General features: G+C 39.5%; 1 protein-coding gene across 1 annotated transcript in view; it reads right to left on the bottom strand.

Moving 5' to 3' along the window:
- The window catches only part of RERE (arginine-glutamic acid dipeptide repeats), a 308,722-nt gene that overhangs the window by 219,994 nt on the left and 66,857 nt on the right, over positions 1-21,871 (bottom strand). Inside the window, exon 3 of the mRNA XM_080801487.1 lies at positions 4,235-4,305. Within this exon, the coding sequence (XP_080657613.1) occupies positions 4,235-4,305 (71 nt within the window). The remainder of the gene's footprint in view (positions 1-4,234; positions 4,306-21,871) is intronic.

Genomic DNA, 21,871 nt, shown 5'->3' with positions numbered 1-21,871 from the left:
CCTTCACATTGATCCTACTCAGCGTGTTCTCCAAAGAGAATGGACGGACATCCAGTAATGCCATAGATGTCTGTCCCATTAGAAACTAAAGTCACTGAGGGAAGGAACTTTACCCTGCAGACTTCAGTTTCTTTCAAGGTGCTGCACCCAACAAAGCACACAGAGTAGGCTTTTGTTAAATGCTTACAGAAGACATTGATTAGGGGTGCCTGGGTGGCTCAGTGGGTTAAGCCTCTGCCTTGGCTCAGGTCATGGTCTCAGGGTCCTGGGATCAAGCCCCACATCGGGCAGCTCTGCTCAGCGGGGAGCCTGCTTCCCCCTCTCGCTTTGCCTGCCTCTCTCTGTGTCAAATAAATAAATAAAATATTTAAAAAAAACAAAAACAAAAAACAGAAGACGACATTGATTACCACCGAAAACCTTCCTCACTGCACAGAGGAATATATTACATCTTGGTGATACGGTGATTCTGACTCACTCAGGAAAAGGACTCCGAAAGCAAATTAAGTCACACCACACCCTGACCTAGGAAAGCTGAGGGAATGCAGCAGAGGAAAGGGTTGAAGACGTTATCCGAGCCCCTTTCAGTTAATCAATGGAGATCCACTCAAGCTGGCCCAAGAAGAGAGGCCTTTACTGAGCAGAAACAAGGATAATCCAAGAATCCCAAGGGAAGAAGCATTAGCACAGCAGGCCTCACGAGAGCTCAGGGGGAAGGCACGCCCTCGTTCCTGCTGGCCATCTACTGCTCTCTGCACAGATGCTCTGATCCTCTGCTCTTCCTGGCTTCCTGCCCTGTAACGTCAGCTTGCCTGTGACCTGTTTATGCTTGCCAACCCTCTCTGCATTGAGGCGATTCTTGATTCATCCTTCCGGCTTTCCCCCCTCAGCTAACTGCTTCAGTCTCTCAATTATCTTTTCAAGAAACGCCACAAAGATCATAGATGGCCATTCCATATTACTACTCTTTCAAAAAGATAAAGATTTTGCCGGCTGTTTTATTATTTAGTTCAGAAGCCTAAGGTACAAAGCTGCCTTATTTAATTGACGATCCCTCCTTACTCCTACTCCTAAGCATACACTATCCATAATCCCACCTCACTTCTCCTGTCTCTTGAGCCCCTGCTTTGACTACCTGTGCCATAGATACTTCTGTCATTGTAGTCAAACAAATCCAGTTTGGTCTCCTAGTCTGTAAACAAGCCTGATGAAATTAACACTCCCTAAAAGGATGAAAGCTTCCTAACAGAACACATAATTTGCTTCCTGTGAAAATGCTACTTTCAAAAGCAGCCTCTACTCTGCCAGAAGCTCAGTCACTTTGCTCCACCACAGCTTCCGCCTATGCCTATGAAAGTGCGGGCTCTAAACACATCTACCCATGTACAGTGACCGTGGCCTTACATATTTCGATGGTTAAATGCTAACAAAGCAGAAGCCGTGGATCCCATTCCCATAGGCAAGATGACCAAATAAACTATCATCCACAAGGATAACTTTGAAAGCAAAAAGGGACACTGTGTAACAGTTTGCCAGGTTTAGTATAATCCTGCACACACAGACAACTATATTCCAAATCACGGACTCCGACTCTATGGGACGTACATAGTAGCAGAGCTTAGAAGACAACCCAGGTCCCCAGACCCTTCTTATCTCTCCCAGAACTAGTTCCTGAAATGTTACCCAGGGTCCTCAGTTCAACAAATTGGCATTATGCTAGTTTGGGTTACTGGTCATAGATGTTTCCTTAATGCCCGCTTCTCAATTCCTTAACTTCCGTCGTGTCTCACACTGTAATCTTACTTAATATGTACCATAAGGGCATTTGCCCAGTTTTTACAGTCCCAAATATACCATATGTTCAAAAACTCAGCAAGGTAAGGGGTCATTCTAATTCATGGTGTAAACAAAGGAACACAGCTCTCAGTTACAACCCCAAACCAAAAAAGCTTAAAAAGATAAGATATACAATCAGTCAACAACATTTCAAAGCTATTGGGTTTTTGTTTTCCACTGCTCCACTTGCCACGCGTAGTATCTGCTGTGGGCAAAACCAACTCCAATTTCTTCTTTTTAAAATCTTGCAGAGAAACTAAGCATATTTCCTTCTGTTCATCTTTTCCCCTTATAGCCTGGGTAAGCTGAAGGGAAAAAAAGCTATGATTATTCTCATCTATTAAGCTATCTTTTCGTAAGTAAAAATGCAATCAAGAAAAGAAGAAAGTGGGTATCCAGACAATAACTGCATTCTTTCTTCAGTAAATATTCTTACACAACAACTACAAGCATGTGCTGAATACAGAACTCAACGAAAACAAGAGACATAGCAGTGTGCAACTTACATACCTCACCCACTCCCCACACTGTGTTTGCAGACAGCTTTAATGTGTTGTACCAGACCAATACTGACAACATAAGCTTCAGCTTTTATTGCTGTTAATACCCTGAGCAATTACTGTAACTCAGCAGGAACCTCTGCCCCAAACAGCAACTATCACATTGTAATCAGCATTTCATAAGAGATGCTGTTCAAACATGAAGGTACCTGCTAATGTGTAAAAAATGTACAAAAAGGGGTCTGAATCTAATAGGTTAAAAAAAAAAAAAAAAACCTTTGCAATTTTATTTCACAACTATATCTTTTCCATGGTGCACTGGTATTATGTTTGGTTTAAAAAAAAAAAAAAATCACACACAAAAAGGATAAGCAGGGACAGAGAAGTAGCAGTTGCTACAAGCAAAAGAAAATTCATCAGGAAGCAAGATCACTGCCCAGATTTTCAGATGTCAGTGCAGCATCTCCAAAAAAATATCTTTGGAAAAAAATATTTAATAAATAGCAAAGACCTCTAAAAATGGCAAAACTTCATGTTGACATAAAATGTGAACAGAAAGCATTTGATTTACAAAATTACACTGCAAGACCTCCTTGTAAAGTAAGCAGAGAACTTAAAAGCAGCCTGCCAAGAATAAATAAATCTTAGAAGTAAATGGCACTTTTGACTCTCTTTTAAAACAGTAAGCAAGTGTTACTTAATGCAACAAAACTTTAGTAAGAAAAAATAAGTGGCATGCAATTTTTTTGAACTAGCTAAGTCGGAATATACTAATTGGGTATTTGGGGTCATTAAAAATGATCAAAAGAAACAAAGGAGATGCAGAATTAAAGATCTCTCCCTACTACATTACCTTTCTTTAGACTGAAGTATCACATACAGAATGTGAGAATACGGATATTGTCAAGTTACAAAGGGTTTTGGAAAAAAACATTCACAGAGACTTATACATACCTCTACGGAGCTAAAGAATTGGGATTTCTCTATACCTAAGAAGGGAGACAGTAGTTCACAACCTTCAAGTACAAAGATCCCTTTTTAATGTTTCAAAAGATCCCCCAAATGGCAGTACTCTGATAGTATTTCACCCAGCAGTTATTTGAGGAAAATATGTAATAAGCTGATTCTTAACTGTGTACTGTCATTAAATATTAAGTGAAATTTTTAAAGCACACCAGCATATTAATATATTTGAAAAGTAGTTGTACAAACACAGGAGAGGCATATTTTAGACTGAGAATGTTTATTTGCAGACCTTTGTAAAATCTCTACAGATATCCAGGGATCCAAAGTCCTAAGTGTGGGAATCACCAGTCTAAAACCCAGAGATTGCCTAAGGGGCAGTAGCAACACCTCTAAACTTGGGGCAGGTTTGTAATAAGAAAGTACAGTAGCCGTGCTATCCCCAAGCCAGAGTTCTTTCCCCAAACTCCATCACCAGGTGACCCCAAGATACACTCCATACTCACAAAAATCACTAAGGAAATGATAGTTGCCACCAAAAACCAGTCTCTGGCGCGTTAATATTCTTTTTTTCCAACTCACCACCAATTCCCAAATCTACTTTACTTCAGGCTCTTCACGATGGCTGAGAAGAAACAAACTACTTCAGAAACTCAAGAAAATCTCTGAAATTATTGTCAAAACAACTACTAGAGAAATGAAAGCTTTGGGAACATTGCTCACAGTACAAGCTTTGGAAGTGTTACAAAACCAGAAGAATAAAACAGGTAACTGCCTTACACGTGTGGTGCAGCTAGCTGCCAGGCAGTGAGCACTCGGAAGTGGCCTGGTTATCAAGTCCACAACCAGCAAGAAGCAACTGAGAGAGACAGCCAATGCAACTGGAAAAAAAGAAGGCACAGAGGAGAATCGACAGCATATTAAAAAATGCTTACCAGTTTGAAGTCTTGAATGCTACAGATGAAATACGGCGTGTTTGGCCTCCGACTCTCGATATACACACAGTCTTTAAAAGAAAAAGAAATTTTAAAACAATGATATTTACCATTAAGGGAACAAAGACAGGGCCCATAAAGCCACTGCATAAATAAACACATGGCAAAGTACGTATCTTTTATAGAAAAATTTTTTCAAAGATGAATCGTAAATTACAAGTAAGTTTAAGCTAGAGGAAAACAGCCCTTGGGGTTCTTATCGACCACTTTTCTGTTAATTTAAAGAACCTGATAAAGCCTCAATTATTGTTTCCAGGGTGCCTGAAGAAGGGGGAGAAAGAAACAGGATTAATCATTTTTTCAGGAAGAAAATCCAACCAAGCGAATTACTTGATCACAGCTACACAAGACAAAATCTTGAATGTCTTATTCAGAGAGATAGTACCGTGTCTTCACAAAGAGACATGGTTTGCCAAGTGCTTCTTTGTTTTCAGTAAACAATTTGTGAGGAAATACATGAAAGATAGAAAGACGACTGGCTTGAACATACTGTTATGATGACCTTTGCACCTAAACCAAGAAAAAGAAAGAAATCTAACCAGTTGTGGATAATTTACTATTAAATTTCAGCTTTAACACTTTATGTTTTCTAATTATAGAGGAAACCAAGGCACCCAATCAGAGAAGGGATGCAGTAAACCAAACCACACTTTCCTCAAAGGATTAAGAGCGCGTTCCTAAATTACATTTGACATGGCATTGGTTGGGTAATTATGTCTAACATTCTCCACAGCTGGAGTCTTAAAGGGCTGCTCTTTAAAATGGGCAGGTTGAGATACCTCTTTTTTTTTTTTTTTTTTTAAGAAGCAATGATTTTAACAGAAGCCGTGGCTTTAAAGGGACTTTAACACTCTCCACGAGGCAACCCAAGATCATCATAAAGCTTAAGATAGGATACTCTAAGTATTATTTACTGAGAACTAAAGGCATCTGTAGTCAATCAAATTTTCTAAGGATAATAACCATAATACCCACATTCAAAATGCCATTTGTTTTATCCCTCCTCATGACCCTTCATGGTAAATGAATCTTAGAATAACTCAGATGCGTAAGAATACAAGCAGATTCCTCTACTGCCTTATGTTAAACACGCAGAGCCAAGAAAAAGAAAAGGAGCAGAAATTTGGAGCCATCCATCCCATGGACAGTCCAGTACCACCACAAGCACTAGCTAAGCCACTAAGAGGTGGATCATGAAGAAAGCCCTCGCCAAGGACACTTCCTTCCAAGAAACTTTCTGAAAGACATCAGGATTTCTGTAGCCCAAAGTCAGAAAAAGAAGAAATATGAATGCCAATCATCTAGGCATCCAGAATGTCCCAACCGATTTCTCTACTCAGATGGAGACTCAACAACAAAGATTCGATCCCTGAATCCATGCACAACAGTAGCTCGGGAATAAACTGCTGACTGAACTTTCTATTTTGTTCCAGGGTCCAGGATGCTAAATAACTCTGCTTAACATTCAGGCAACATCCATTTAACATGCCAATCATCTCAAGGAACAAGAGAACTCTTCCTACTTGGGTAGATACCTGTCTTCTTATCCCTAATTTGGTATTCAACTAAAAACATTCCCTACATAAAAAACTGCAGTTCCAATCTGCACAATTTTGGAACAACCCAAGATTCTTAACTTCTGTGTCCCAATCCCTGATGTACAGAATACCAGTATTTCATATCTCTGGATATCAATTATTTACCTGTGTCGCTCAACCTGAACACAAATCACAGTCTAGAGGCCTTCTTCTTCCTATCACCTCCTACAGAGAGCTTTCTCTTCTAAATCTCATAACACTGTCATACCGGGCTATACACTCACTGACTTCAACACAAATGGGTCACTTCCCGACTAATGACTTCCACTTCCTTAAAGTCCATGGGACCAAAATGTGCAGCACACAATGGTCTGGTCCCGCGCCCCATCTCAACCTCCACTGGGCTACAGTATCCAAAATTCCACCACCCTGTCCATGCCAAACCCTCTTAATTCCTTCATTCCACCAGCACCTACTTTATCATGAGTTAGCTCCAGGGCCAGTAAAGTCTCATGGCTCCTCTGAAAAGAAATGGCAACATCTCCTTCCTTAAAAAAGCTTTAAGTATACTTTTCATAATCCCTAGAATCATTAGAACTATAAACCTTCTAAGTCTGAGGCTTAAAATATCTAGTAACTTGAACACAAAAAAACTTTCCAGAAAAGGATTCTCACTGCAAAGTTACATCAGGAAAGTAATTATCTATAAATATACCTGGATATAACACTCTCAGAGAGGGAGGAAAGGACTATACTGGGCCATGGAGGACGATCTCTGGTATCCTTGTGCCTAAAAGCTTCTTGGCAGTGTTGGAGGCAGACTCTTACCTGCTGGCCAGAGAAATGCTGCCATGAGGAATAAGGTGGTGTGAAAAAGAACCCTAAACCTGACAGATGGAATTACCACATTTACTTATTAATGCCTCATTAACAGATAAAAAGTCACCTCTTTTTGTTTGAAAAGCTACTATGTCAGCTACTGACATAAAAAGCTACTACAAAAAAAGCTACTATTGATCCTAATTCATATGTGAGAGACTAATAATAATCTGTAAAACAGGTCACTGTATCAAGTGATCTCTATCAGTATCTGGAAACTCATACATGAAAAAGATAAGCTCAAAAACAAAAAGAAAAAAGAAAAAGATAAGCTCACTTCATAATTAAGTGACAAAATTTAAGTTTATTTTATGTAAGTAGTCCTTAAACACAGAATCACTAAGATCAGGGGTAATATAAATTGAAATTTTTCACCATGTCTAACTTGCCAAAGAAATGGGGAAAAATACATTTTTTTAAAAAGGTTTTATTTATTTATTTGACAGACAGAGATCACAAGTAGGTAGAGAGGCAGACAGAGAGAGAGGAGGAAGCAGGCTCCCTGCTGAGCAGAGAACCAGACTCGGGGCTCGATCCCAGGACTCTGGGATCATGAGCTGAGCCGAAGGCAGAGGCTTTAACCCACTGAGCCACCCAGGCGCCCCGAAAAATACATTGTTTTGACCTGACTTTTTAAATTCATTTTAAAAAATAAAAGCATGAAAAATTATTGTAGAGTCAAATTTTTCTTTATTACCCTCCCATAAAAATTAGAGTGATCCAATTGTACATCCTAAGCAACAATCTGGAATTAAAGTCTCACGGGAAAAAAATCTACTTATTATTACTCCTAGTGATTTTCAAATCAAGGTTAAATAAGGCCAAATACTCATAAGAAATATTTCCCTCTTGTCTCATTAAAGAAGCAGCTATTTAAGAAAACCATTTCATATAGATGTTTATGGTGAGCACAAAACTAAAGTGATTTAATTTGGCAAGGGCAAGAGGAGAACGTAAGTCAAGAGCAATGTTAAAATTTCAGTTGGAATATACGCCCAGCAATCTTTTAAAGCCAAAATGATTTGCCAAGAATTTTCATGCAATTTATAAGTGCATAGATCGTCTGAGGCTGGTTAGAAAATTGGTTTCAGTCAGTTGGATCAATGATCCTCAACCTGAAAGTCTCCCATAGCCGACACAAGCACTACAGACACCTTTTTTCTTAGAAAGAAAGGAAAAGCAAAGCAAGCCAGCCCTTTTTTTTTTTTAAACAAAGCCAACAGTTCTGAAAAAACTGAGCAAAGCTGAAGTAATCCATTAAGTGCATGATGCACACTTTCAAAATTACCCATACGAAAATACATATTTACCAGATTGAACAAACGGCTGCTGCGGGGCAAATACACGTATTTTTTTAATCTTAAAATCAGCAAACCTGAAATATGCCAGACAAATGAGTGAGGCTATTACCATCGATATCAATTATTTCAAACAATACAGGATAACTCCTTTTTTTCTTTACTAGGGGTGTCTGGAAATAAAACCATGGGTCTAGGTTAAGACCTGTTCTCTAACATCAAGCCTCTGCCAGGGAACGGATCACACAATTAAGCAACCTCAAATCCTGCACCCATGATCCGTGCAATGATACTGAACAGGGGTGTTTCTGGCTGTTCCTCACAACCTCAACATAGCTTTGCATCCAAGAATCTATTGTGCCATCTGCAAACAACAGAGAGCATTTGCTAAGCTGGGGAAGGAAGTCAGCCAAAACATGAAGGCAGATTCTTAAGGCAAAGAAAGCCCCTCTCTGCTTTTCAATCCTCAGCAAATCAGCAGGCTTATGTAAATAGAGCAAGAGCATGGTCCTCTCAAGGGTAAAAACCACAGCCTGAAGCATCAGGCAGTTTGTCATCCTGAAACACAAAGAACCTGTCAGCATCCTTCCTGACAGCCTCCTCCCAGAGCACAGTGGACACCTACCTCACCAACTAATTGAGCAAGCAGCGCTGTGAGCCCAGCATTAAAGCTGCGGTCACAATGTGCAAGCAAGGCTCAGCCTGTGCTGAGCTCTGTCCTTTAAAGAATCTCCCGCCTGTTAATGCGTATCTGCCCCCTTAATCTTTGAAATACCCTCTCATCCCTTTGCAAGGCATGACAGTGCCACCATAATATAATTTCCAATAGAAAACCTTCTACTTGTTTAAAAAAAGAGAGAAGAAAAGAAGAGGAAAAGCATGCGCAGACAGACTTTCTAACAAACACACCTCCCAGAGACATGCAGTGTGGCGCAGTGGTGGACAAGAAGGCTGACTCTCAGGACTGCTCCGTCCTTCCGTGCTCCATTTCTCTTACACAGGATTCCTCCACCCTGGACACCGAACCTTTCCGTGAGGTATCAGCCGACTGGTCTAATATTACAGGGTCAAAAGTCCACAAGTATCTCACTAGTTAATAAGGGTGTTTCCAAACGTCCAACATGCAAAAAGGTACGGAGCTACACGCGCATGTGAGAAACAACGCTGAAATCCCAACGCGCAATGCATGGCCTCCAACGGAGCAGCCTCTCACCTCGCCAGCAGCCTCCCCATCTGTGCACCAGTCAAATCCATCACCATTCCTCACCTCTATAACAAGACACTACATCCCACAGTAAACACTCAAGAACTATACAAGGAGCAACTGACCTGAACAAAAATGTAAAAACAGAAAAGCACTTATATGAGATCCTATTAAAAACGCTGTTGTGCAACATCAATGTGAACATAAATGCTATTTTCTAATAAATACTTCTTTAAGGATTAACTCAATTGCAAGATGGTCTACTTCTAGTTTTCTACTAGATTCTTTTGCAGGGATGGGATATACCCACATCATCTAGAAACGCGCGGAGAACTAAAAAGGGAAAAGGAAACAAAAACTGGGAAAACTGCACCTCAGTAAGTGAAATCCTCAGTGTTTACCTTCATCCTGTGTTCTAGGCCTGAAAACTGTCACCAAAACTGACCTGCTACACCTTAACGAGTCTAAAGCCAGTGGGAAAAAGATCTGAGGTAACACATCCTTGGTCCCTTCCTCTTTAAACTTCATGAAAATTAAATCCCACATATTCCAATGTCTACAGATTACCACCTAGCACTACAAAGCAAGCTTTTATCTAAAGACAGAAAGTTGTATACTTCCAGCAAACATTCATCTGAGGATAAACCTCAATGCTAACAGGAAATTAAATGATGAGAAAAACCAGCTGGGAGGCTGTTTCAATTTCCCACCTTCCCCTTTTCTCCTCTAGAAGTCAAAAAATCTTCTAGCACATCAAAAGCTTAAAGACTGATCCAAAACAGTCACATTTCTAACTTGAAGAAGTGATGCTGGTGTTTTGGAGTAACTGCTGCGGCCAGACCCCACCCCACGTCTCAAATCAATCATCTGCTGCACAGACTTGAAAACTCTGCCGTGCCAGCAGCAGCAATCTCAACAGTTACATGGATAAGCTAAGTACTGGCCCTGGGTTGACACTCTTACTCAAGCAAAGAGTGTCTGAAGCCCTCTCACCACCATTTCCTTCTGCAAATGTTCCTTAAAAAGCCCTCCTTGTGATCCACACTGAATCCCAACTGCGAAAAAGACCCAAGCCAGCTGAACATCCAAACTCCAGTTAAGTGATGTGGATCTCTCCTACAGTTTCTAAGGACTGTCTGTGTGGAGCTTTTGTGCCATAGGAGAACACCCAGAATCTAGGTGGCAGGGGAGGATCTATTTTACAAATCAGTGGTGGCCATCTGCCCTATGGAAGCAAAAGGTGTTAGGGCATTAGAGACATGGGGGAGAGGAATTTCCAGCCCGCTCTCACTCCTGCTGCCCCACTGTACCTACCTTTCTAGTGCTTGGGAAGGTGGGTAACAACCCTACCCCCAAATCAGTGGGTCCTATCTAAAACATGAATTCTCGGGGCACCTGGGTGGGTCAGTTGTTAAGCATCTGCCTTCGGCTCAGGTTATGATCTCAGGGTCCTGGGGTCGAGCCCCACATCAGGGTCTCTGCTCAGCAGGAAGCCTGCTTCTTCCTCTCCCACTCCCCCTGCTTGTGTTCCCTCTCTCACTATGTCTCTCTATGTCAAATAAATAAATAAATAAAATCTTTTTTAAAAAATTAATTCTGCGATAAAATCCCTATTAAGTTGAGGCTGACTGATTGCTAATGAAAAACAAAAGGTCCTCACCGCAATGATTACAACTGCAACACGGCTAAATATGTATATTTAGGAAACCAACTCGAATAGAGTTCAAACACTTCTAGGAACGCTCTGCCCAGTAATCGTAGGAAAAAAATAACCAGCGACAGGATGGAGTGAAGCTTCCACTCTCCCCATATGGCTGACAACAAACAAATCGCTGGTCTGATCTTCTGGTGTCACATCCCGCAGAGCAGATTTCAAGCAACACTGCTTGCTCCTACTCAGAAAACAATGTGCTGGGAGACTGGGCTTTACAACAAATGGTTCAACCAATTTGCAGTGCTCACTGGAAATACACAGGAGAATTCTCAACGCCTGGGCTATAATTCTTATTTGGCAAATGATTTTATTATAAACTGGTATCATAGTGAATCCATTTTCTTTACAGGTTTTCTGCTAGTGTTTAATGGACTGTCAGGATAATTTAGATTTCATCTATTTAAACTCATTCAAGCCTGGCTCCTGATTGTACAGTAAATGGAACATATTTCTATTCACGGAAATTAATGACAGTTAATTGTAGTCTGCAGTTCTCAATTTTCTAAAAGCAACTGTTCCACAGTTGAAGCACCAAGCTACAGAATTTCCCACACCAATTGTTTTTTGTATTTTATAGGCATCCCCATCTTGTAAGTCTTTCTTGTAAGACTACTGTATACATTCATATAACATTTCAACCCATTCAAATATTTATTATCAGCTTTTTAGAAAAAGGACTTATATGTAACTAAAGGCTGGGAAAATAAGTTCAGTTATCAATCTGAACAGACAGATGGCTCAATTTTCACGGATTTCTTTTTAGTTAGCAAAACTGAAGATTAAAATTTCCTGCTTCACGTATTTTTTGTTACTTATTACTGGACAATTTTCTTATATATTTCAAATAAATCACAATGTCAACATTAATTGAGATTTCATTAAAAGTAGGCTAAACTTACCATACAGATTTAGATATACACACAAGATACATGACACAGATTAACAACTACTGTACTGAATTGCTTCTGAGACTGATACTCCATTTACAGAAATTTACCTCTGAGTTTTATTTACCAGAAAATACAACAATCCCATGAGTGAGTTCTCTTCTTGAGTTATTAGTCTCTCACCTAAGCATCCACACATCCGTCTAGGAGATGCTAACAGGAAAAAAAGGCATGCAAAAAAGCACCTTAAAAGAAACTTATCAAATCAAGACCCAAATAATTTTAAGGCAAGCATCCAGAATTTGCTGCCCCAAAACTAGAACCACCAGAGTCACAGACCGACAAACTGCAATCCACACACAAGAGAAGTAAAGGAAAACCACAAGCTACCCTTTACATTCCCTTCTACAGCGTGATATTTACATCTACTGAACTGGGTCCTGAATCATAGTTACAAAACCATGTCATGCCCTGTTCCATGAAATTCCCCATGCTGTTGCCCCTAACAGAGATGCTCTGCCTCTACCTAGTCCTACTGTAATTCTGTCCAAACTCCAGGACCCAAATCAAGGTCTTCATGGTCCTTCATGTCTTCCCCAGTATCACCAACGTATAGTCTGTCCTATTTAGTTGGCGTCTGTTGGGCAGCCACATGCAGAACAATGAAACTGGCAAATTTCCCTACACCACACACAAAAATAGACGCAAAATGGATGAAAGACCTCAATGTGAGGCAGGAATCCATCAAAACCCTTGAGGAGAACACAGGCGGCAACCTCTTCCACCTCAGCCACAGCCAACTTCTTCCTAGACACATCGCCAAAGGCAAGGGGAGCAAGGGCAAAATGAACTACTGGGACTTCATCAAGATCAAAGCTTTTGCACAGCAAAGGAAACAGTCAACAAAACCAGAAGACAACTGACAGAATGGGAGAAGATATTCATAAATGACATACCAGATAAAGGGCTAGTATCCGAAGTCTATAAAGAACTTAGCAAACTCAACACCCAAAGAACAAATAATCCAATCAAGAAATGGGCAGAGGACATGAACAGACATTTCTGCAAAGAAGACATCCAGATGGCCAACAGACACATGAAAAAGTGCTCCACATCACTCGGCATCAGGGAAATACAAATTGAAAACACAGTGAGGTACCACCTCACACCAGTCAGAATGGCTAAAATTAACAAGTCAGGAAACGACAGATGTTGGCGAGGATGCGGAGAAAGGGGAACCCTTCTACACTGTCGGTGGGAATGCAAACTGGTGCAGCGGCTCTGGAAAACAGCATGGAGGTTCCTCAGAAAGTAGAAAATAGAGCTATCCTATGACCCAGCAGTCACTACTGGGTATTTACCCTAAAGATACAAATGTAGTGATCCGAAGGGGCACGTGCACCCGAATGTTTATAGCAGCAATGTCCACAGTAGCCAAACTACGGAAAGAACCTAGATGTCCATCAACAGATGAATGGATAAAGAAGATGTGGTGTGTATATATATACAATGGAATACTATGCAGCCATCAAAAGAAACGAAATCTTGGCATCTGCAACTACGTGGATGGAACTAGAGGGTATTATGCTGAGCAAAATAAGTCAATCAGAGAAAGATAACTATCATATGATCTCACTGACATGTGAAATTTGAGAAACAAGGCAGAGGATCATAGGGGAAGAGAAGAAAAAAATGAAGTAAGAAGAAACCAGAGAAGAAGACAAAGCATAAGAGACTCGTAATCTCAGGAAACAAACTGAGGGCTGCTGGAGTGGAGGGGGTGATAGGAGGGATGGGGTGGCTGGGTGTTGGACACTGGGGAGGGTATGTGCTATGGTGAGCACTGTGAATTGTGTAAGACTGATGAACCACAGACCTGTACCCTTGAAACAAATAATACATTATATGTTAATAAAAATAAATTTTAAAAATTTAAAAAACTAAAGATATTTTAAGAATAATTTAAAATTTCCAGTCAATTTCACATAACTGAATAAATATTGAGACCTCAAATTTTCATTACAGATCTTTAGCCCCCTGTGAATTATAAAATGTCATTTTGTAAGTACTCAACAGGTATTTGGGGGAAAAATTCCACCTATACAACGATTTCCAATGATCTATCTTAGGATTCTACATGTGGTAATTTTGCTTTAGAATATATATATCATTCTCAGGCTAAAAAGTATTCTTTTGGGGGACAGGAGGGAGTAGGTGAGATCTTGTCTGGTAATCTGCCATTCACCTGTCACTTTTATAATCAAAATTAGCAAAGATCTATGCAAGGTAGTAGTATTTAAAGTACCTAAGTGCCTCTTGATTCCCAAGATGAAATGAGAGATTTAGTTTATTGTTTGGACTGTAAGAAGCTCTGGATGCTTTCTATCCGAAACTGTACTCAACACATGTCAAAAAATGATTGCAGCTGCTCTGGGCCAATATAAGACTTAATGAGACTTTTGCTTTTTGTAATTTATACCTTGTAAAAATCATGTTTTGAACATCTGCTGAGATGAAATGAATCAGAACTCTGGGGGGGGAAATTAGACTTCTCCATTTTAACTGAAGTAGTAATAGACAAATCCTGTAGAGATTACATTAAAGTTAAAAAATAAAGATAAATATGCTCTACAAGAAACAGAATCATAAACTCCTAAAACATTCACACAGAGACTTCCTATGCACCAGCTACATACCAGCTAGTGTCAGAGATACTGAGATGAATAAAAATACAGTCCTCCCCTTGCCAAGTTCACCATTCTAATATCAGAGCCAGGCATGAAAACAAGTAAGTCACTGTATGTCTGCAATAATTTTAATTGCACGTGTGTTTTAGTCTCCGTGCAGAGACTGCTAGCTAAGTGTAGCATTCATTCTCCCCTTCTTCCTTAATAACAGAATATCTGATGTCTGGAAGGGCCTATGGCCCCTTAGAATAAACATGACATTTCTCAGCTTCCCTTATAGCTGATTTTATAATACGACTAAACTCTGGCAGGGGATATAAACAGAACTACAGTATTTCAACTTCTGGGAACTGATTACTGAAAAGAGGCAGCCCTGCTCTCCTTATCCTGCCAATTAGCCTAAACGCAAATGTATTGGCTGGAGATGGAACATGAAATATATCAAAACTGCCAATGGAAATGGAGGCCACACACGATAAAATTAATAAAACCTTTGACTGTAGCTAAAGAACCAGACCAAGAATTTACTATTCATAATTCAGCATTTCTGGCCATGAAACACAAGTATCTTTAAATTATTTTAAAATGGGGCAAAATATTTAAACTACATTCATGAACAGAGTGATATCCTGAACAATGATTTGGGAGAAACATTCTATTTTTTTTTTAATAGGAAAAGCTAGGAAGGAACAAATAACCCCAGCAAGTGTGTAAAAACATACAACACAGTGAGCTCGATTCAGAATGACTAAAACAGTCTGAACAGACAGCCTATCATTACCTTTCAGTAGGATTAACGATCAATCCCCACAGACAGATAAAACAAGGCAGAACAAAGTCCACAACTGCCTCCCTAAAGAGACTTCATAGCTAAGCCAAGCTTCTACAGCTGACTCTACCCTGAAGGTTTCACAGGATGTATATATACAAGGGATGCTAACTTCTGCACACTGACTGGCATGTCAAGCAGAGGGCAGTTTGACGGTGTCTGCTGGCACCACTCAGGCTCTCCCTTCCTTCTCCACTTCCATGTAGGACTTGAGAGAGAGTATGTGGCTGCTCCTCCAACAAAAACACAGGAACCACTGATAACCAAATTTTCTGGAACATGTTATTTATAAAAGTTAAAGCTGACCAGAATTCGTAATACACTAAATTCTTGGAATATAATCCATATTTTACTTCATACTGGAAAAAAGGCATTCTCTCTAATGTCACAGCTTTGTCTCCTCCTTTCCACGCCATTAACTGTGGATAAAAAACAAAGCACACAAATGCGTCTGATCCATTCTCTGAAGTGAAGATATACTATCCAGAGGTGATGTGGAGTCTCCTGCTCTACCTAGAGAACACTTCTGCAGTTTCAAAACCACAAATTCAGTCACTTGCACAGGCCAAAATCCCATGGTACATCAGGGTAATTGGAAAGAATTACAATGGCAGTACATTAAAAATCTTTGGGCGTCCAGATACACCTTTTAACTCAGCAGTTCTATTCCTAAGGAGAGTGAGCAGAAATGAATAAATGCTCATCACTGTTGTTCATAAAGGAAAATATCTGGAAATAACCTAAAATTCAACAATATACAACAAGTCACATCCCTGGTACCTATTCATTACTGTGGGTGCACCTAATATTTTTTGGGCAGCAAGTGCCTTTAGCAACCTATACACAACTCTTCAAAAGCAATTTTGTTTTAAATTCACACACAAGAAAGTATTAAAATACTTACCACAGTATGAGAAAAAATATTTGTAATTATAATATATGTATTTCTTAACTGACTCCTTAAATAATAAAATTTACTAAAGGTTACTGCCTTAATAACCTCTTATAATTTCAAAGTCCTGGTGAACATAAACATTACTTTCAGATGTTTTTCTCTCTGTTATATGATATGGGAATATCTGTGGCTCATACTGGTGTCATAGGTACTGCCAATATCGCTATGGTTTATTGCCTATCTTCATAACTGAAGCATGACTGAGTGCTAAATGTCATTTGAAATGTAATGAATCAGTGAAAATAAAGATACAATTTTTACCCACTCAAGTTTACAGTCCCCTGAATTCACTGTCCCCTTGGTTGACCATGGACCCTTCCAGGTTGAGAATGCCAGTATTCTTGGTATAGAAAGCAACAATAATGACTCAGATTTATAATTACTGGCATGGCAATAAATTCAGGACATGCTAATTTCAAAAGCATTATTACAAAACTCTGAATATCATAACCCCACAGCTGTTTACTAAGGAAAGTGCTAATACAAAAAAATATTAATGTCATGGTTTTGAGATTTTTAAGTTTTGCTTATCTGAGCATTTCCATGTTCTTCCCTGAATGTAGTATTTGCTCATCAAAAAGAAAAAAGAACAAACGCAAGAGGGGAAATACAGGAGAAAGATAAAAAGAAAGGCCTATAGCCAAATTTTATAAATACATTCACAGGGCAAAGGTAAAGGCACCAGGTGAATTCAGAGGCAAGAACATTAAAATGGGACCACCCGTCATTAGTATAGGAACAACACTGAAAAGGGAGTTGGAGACCCACCTGTGGCTGTAGCAAGAGCCACAGCACTGTGTATCCTAGCAGCTGGGGATGGGGGGTGTGAAGAGAAGTAAAACATATGACAAAACTGCTGCTTTCTATGAACAAGAAGCCTCCACCCACCAGGACAGGAATGCCAAAAGCACCGCAACTCCATGATACCAGATATCCACTTTCTGGATAGTTGCAAACTTCAAAAGCATTCTAGTTTATGAGCCTGAAAGATGGCGCAAGGTTCTTCTCCCTCAAAACGTCTTCTAGCCAGTACAGAGAGCAAACTGGACAGGAGGTGTCCACTGCCCAGCCTGAAATGTGAGATATAAAATCCTCTGTAAGGAAGAAGCATAACCTTCCCCTGAGGGCTGAGAGCTGCTAGAGTTAATTCTCAAATACAAACCTCAAAACTTGAGGTGTATTTTTGCACCATGGAATCGTGGTAATTAAAACATTACTTCTTAGTTTTTTTATTGTTCCCAACCATACAAAAACACAGCATAACAGGTGAGGCTTTTTTTTGACATTTACCTTCTCTCTACTAAAGAAGAAAAAATGTATAATTATACAAAGTATTGTTAACATCCCCTCAATCAATCTGGTAATTGTATGTATGGTACCTATGTTTTACAATACCAGCACGAGAGGATGACAGGACAAGCATGAAAACTAAATACCACCTAATAACAATAATAACAGCCTGCCTCAGAGCCGCACACACAGCTTCACTAATGGAGCACAAATTAAAATGTTAATGTAAAAGCTGAGAATAACGAAAAGTAACATAATGAAATAATATTAAAAATCTGTTATAAACTCACTCCATATCCCCTTTTTAAAAGGAACTTAAAGCCATAATCAACCCCCCCAACATTTTTTCTTACCATATCTCTATTGATCAGTTGAAAGTGAGCCACTAACACACCACGTGTCAAACATCGACATCTGCCCAGCACACAAAGAAAGCCAGAACAAGGCCTACAGCCTTCCAAGGGAATCTAAAACAACTCTCTCTCTGCCTTCTACAATTCGGTTTTACACAGTTTACTAATTATCACACAGAACATCACTGAAGAGGTGTTCCTTGTAAAGGCAACTGAATAAGGAAATTCAGAAACATAAATGAGAAAATAAATTCAGGAGTCAAATGAGTGAACAAATATAGAATTTCTTTCATATGCAACATATAGTATGCTGCCTTATTAGTCTGAGTGCATATTTAATGGTGAAATAATGAAAAAGATTTAAAGGTACTGGATATTCTATACATACACAATGATAAAGTGTCATTATATATGAATTTAAGAGACTTGTTAAAGTGACTTTAGAAGTCTACCCATTTCCAGGCATTTTAAGCCTTAACTTTTTTTTTTTTTAAGATTTTATTTATTTATTTGACAGAGAGAGATCACAAGTAGGCAAAGAGGCAGGCAGAGAGAGTGAGAGGGAACCAGGCTCCCCGCCAAGCAGAGAGCCCGATGCGGGACTCGATCCCAGGACCCTGAGATCATGACCCGAGCCGAAGGCAGCAGCCTAAACCACTGAGCCACCCAGGCGCCCCATTTTAAGCCTTAACTTAAAAGAACCAGGTAACTTACTTAATGGCTCCCATCTATTTCATGGTACTTAAAAATCTATTAAAAAATTTATATTAACATAAACACAGGAAGGAAAAGAAAAGCATATTTTTACTTTTGGTAGGGTTTGGGGCATTTAAATATCTTCAAAGCAAAACTCATGTATACAAGTATCTATTCCTCCAGTATTTAAATGTTTTACAAAAGGAAACCATTCTTATATACATACACTTTAAAGTAATTCAACAAACATAAAACCCTGTTCCATCTTTAAATTCACAGACAATGTTTTTAATCTTGGAAAGTCTGGTTTTCTCAGCTGGTGAAGCTGTCAGAACACACGGACGGCGGCATCTGGAAAGATGACAAACACATGGGTCAACGTCAACTACAAGCCAATCCCTGTCAAGAGCGGAGCCAGATTCCTGCATTTCAATTTCAACGATCCTCTCCAACTCAAATACCACCAGGCCACTTCAAATCAAAATTGTTTCCTTTTAAAAAGAGCTTTTTACAAAACTGATGGAGTATAACAGATTAAACAACTCTTTCAGCAATTTCCTTGGCTACTACAAAGCAAGGCATCGATGTATAATTATAATAAAGGGAACATTTAACAATTAATTGAGCCCACAAAGCTAAACCTCCAGAGCTTAGAGTTCAAACTCTTGCTCACCAAGCATAAGGGCTGAGGATTTTAACATAACTGCAGGAAATCTCGGTCCAATTAGACTCTAGGTAAACATAAATCTTGTTCCACTGTGATTGGGACCTTATTTGTCACAGTCCATCAGGCTGATTTTGGTATCCAGCTAGGAGATTCAAACAAAAGAACTCCCACCCTCTCTGTTGTCTCTCCCCCACGCTGTGCTGTTAATCCAGTTCCTCCAGGTTCCGTGCTAGACGGAGAAGAGCTCTGGAAGGCTGCTGGCTTGCTCTTATAAGCAACCAACAAATAAGACTCCGAAAACGTACCACACAACTGCGAGGTGATAACGTCTCTGAAAATATTAATGATTTGTGCCAGCTTATAATGGTGACCTATTAACTAGTTTACTTTCTTTCCTCATTCAGCTTCTATGATGTACACACACACTCAAAAAGAAAAGTTGTACATACAGATGTACATACATCTCTACACTCAAAAAGAAAAGAGAACACACACATGGCTTCAAAGTGGTATAATCTGGGACAGCAACTACTTCATAGGGTATCTTCTCCACTGGCAAACTTTTTTTTCTTAGACTTTCCCTTTTCTTTTTTTTTTTTTAAGTAATCTGCTACACCCAACGTGAGGCTTGAACTTATGACCTCAGGATCAAGAGTAGCATGCGCTGTCAACTGAGCCAGTCAGGCATCCCATCCACTAGCAAACTTCTTGAGAAGAATTAACCCTGAATTGACGGGAGATGGGAGGACGGAGATACCCATAACGACTTCATTCATAAGGCACCTATGCCTCACAGCGTTTGATGGGAAGCAGGAAAAATTACAACTTAATGCCAGTAAGTTTCAAAAGTACAAACAAGTAAAAATTATTTTTAATTTAACTGGATAAATAAAGCAAATTACATTTTTAAAGTAGCACAAAATACTAAGTAGGGAAAGAATTTTTTCTCTATTTATTTATTTTGTTTTGTTTTATTTGACAGAGAGAGCACAAGCAGGGGGAAGCAATAATTTTTCAAGAGGTTAGTACCAATTACACTAGCCTGAATCATAGAAAATAAACCTTTTAGACTACATCTTTACAAGGACAGTAGAGTGCCTCTAATATCATGATTCCGAGTTCCTTGCCATGTACTTCATCTGGGCTAAAAACTCAGATCATCTGTGAATCTAGAGATGGCAAATGTTCCCTTCCACAACTACACCCAAGAAAAACACTAAACTGATCACAGCACTCCTTCCAAATGTATTACATTCAGCCTCTACACCTGGAAAAGATGAAATCTGTTTGCCATCTAATTTAGATGATCTATTTCTCTCATCTGGTTTGGTCTTCTTTTCTGTTCATTCTTCCTTTATCATTGCTGTTGTACCATCTTGTGTGAAAACCATGTTCAGAACCTGACAGAGAGGATAACCGTGAAATGAAAGTGCAACAGGTAAGTTTGCTCTCGTAACTGAAAACAGGCCATTAGCAAGCCAGGCTACATACCATCAATTTATTTATTTTTTAAAGCGTTTATTTTATTTGACAGAGAGAGAGAGAGAGCACAAGCAGGGAGAGCATCAGGCAAAGGGAAAAGCAGAAGAAGCTTTCCTGCTGAGCAAGGAGCCTACCCTCGCGCTCGATCCTAGGACGGTGGGATCATGATCTGAGCAGAAGGCAACCGTTCAACCAACTGAGCCACCCAGCCACCCCTACATACCATCAATTAAAAAAAAAAAAAAATAGTGGGCTTCTAAGTCTTTTTATCAAGACGTTGAATATAAGGGGCTCTTGACAAACCCTGCATCCCACCTTTTTTAAACTTCATATAATACTTTAAATTAGCTAGATAAATAAAGGCTCTACCGTGACCAAAAAAAAAAAAAAAAAGATATCTTTCTATGTTCAACATTATATACTCCAGAAAGGGTCTCAAGATGTAATAACCAAGCTTGGTAACCAAAGCCACCAAAACAAAAGCTCTCTATCAACTATGGCAAACTTGAACTATAGCCAGAGAGAAGTTCAGCTTGGATGCAGACACATAAATACACATAACCAGGAACACACCATGAATGACCCACCAGGATGAGATCCTGAACGGCCAGAGCCTACATTCAACAGGACCCACATTAACATTGGCAGAGATATTTGAGAGCAAAGTCTGCTCTCAAAATAACTTTAGTCAGGAATTCGATGGATTTTCCACACTTTATTGAGTATTTGCACTGGCAAAGAAGCTTCCTAAGAAAACTTCTGTATGAGCCTACTCCTACATCACTGAATAACTTCATAATAGGTCACTAGTCAGGCAACACAGTGAGAACTAGTGAGCATCCCACCAAACATTTTAAATATCTAAAGGGTTATATAGGGCTAAGAAAGTGAAATAATACAAAATCCTAACAGGGTCAAAGACTTCATCTTTGGAGAAGAATCACATGCATCTTAGCATCCCTGTCATGTTCAACAGTCTTCAGAGGCAAACCTGAAATGAATGTTTAAGAAAGGGCGGGGAGGGGAGCAGGCAGTCAAGCCTAACAGATTTGCAGGCTTTTGTGGCTAGCCAAAGAACAGATACTACAAGGTGAAAAG

This window comes from Martes martes, assembly GCF_963455335.1.
Source record: "Martes martes genome assembly, chromosome: 4".
Lineage (NCBI taxonomy): Eukaryota > Metazoa > Chordata > Mammalia > Carnivora > Mustelidae > Martes > Martes martes.
The sequence above is the reverse complement of the archived record's forward strand: the minus strand, read 5'-3'. Positions and strand labels throughout refer to the sequence as shown.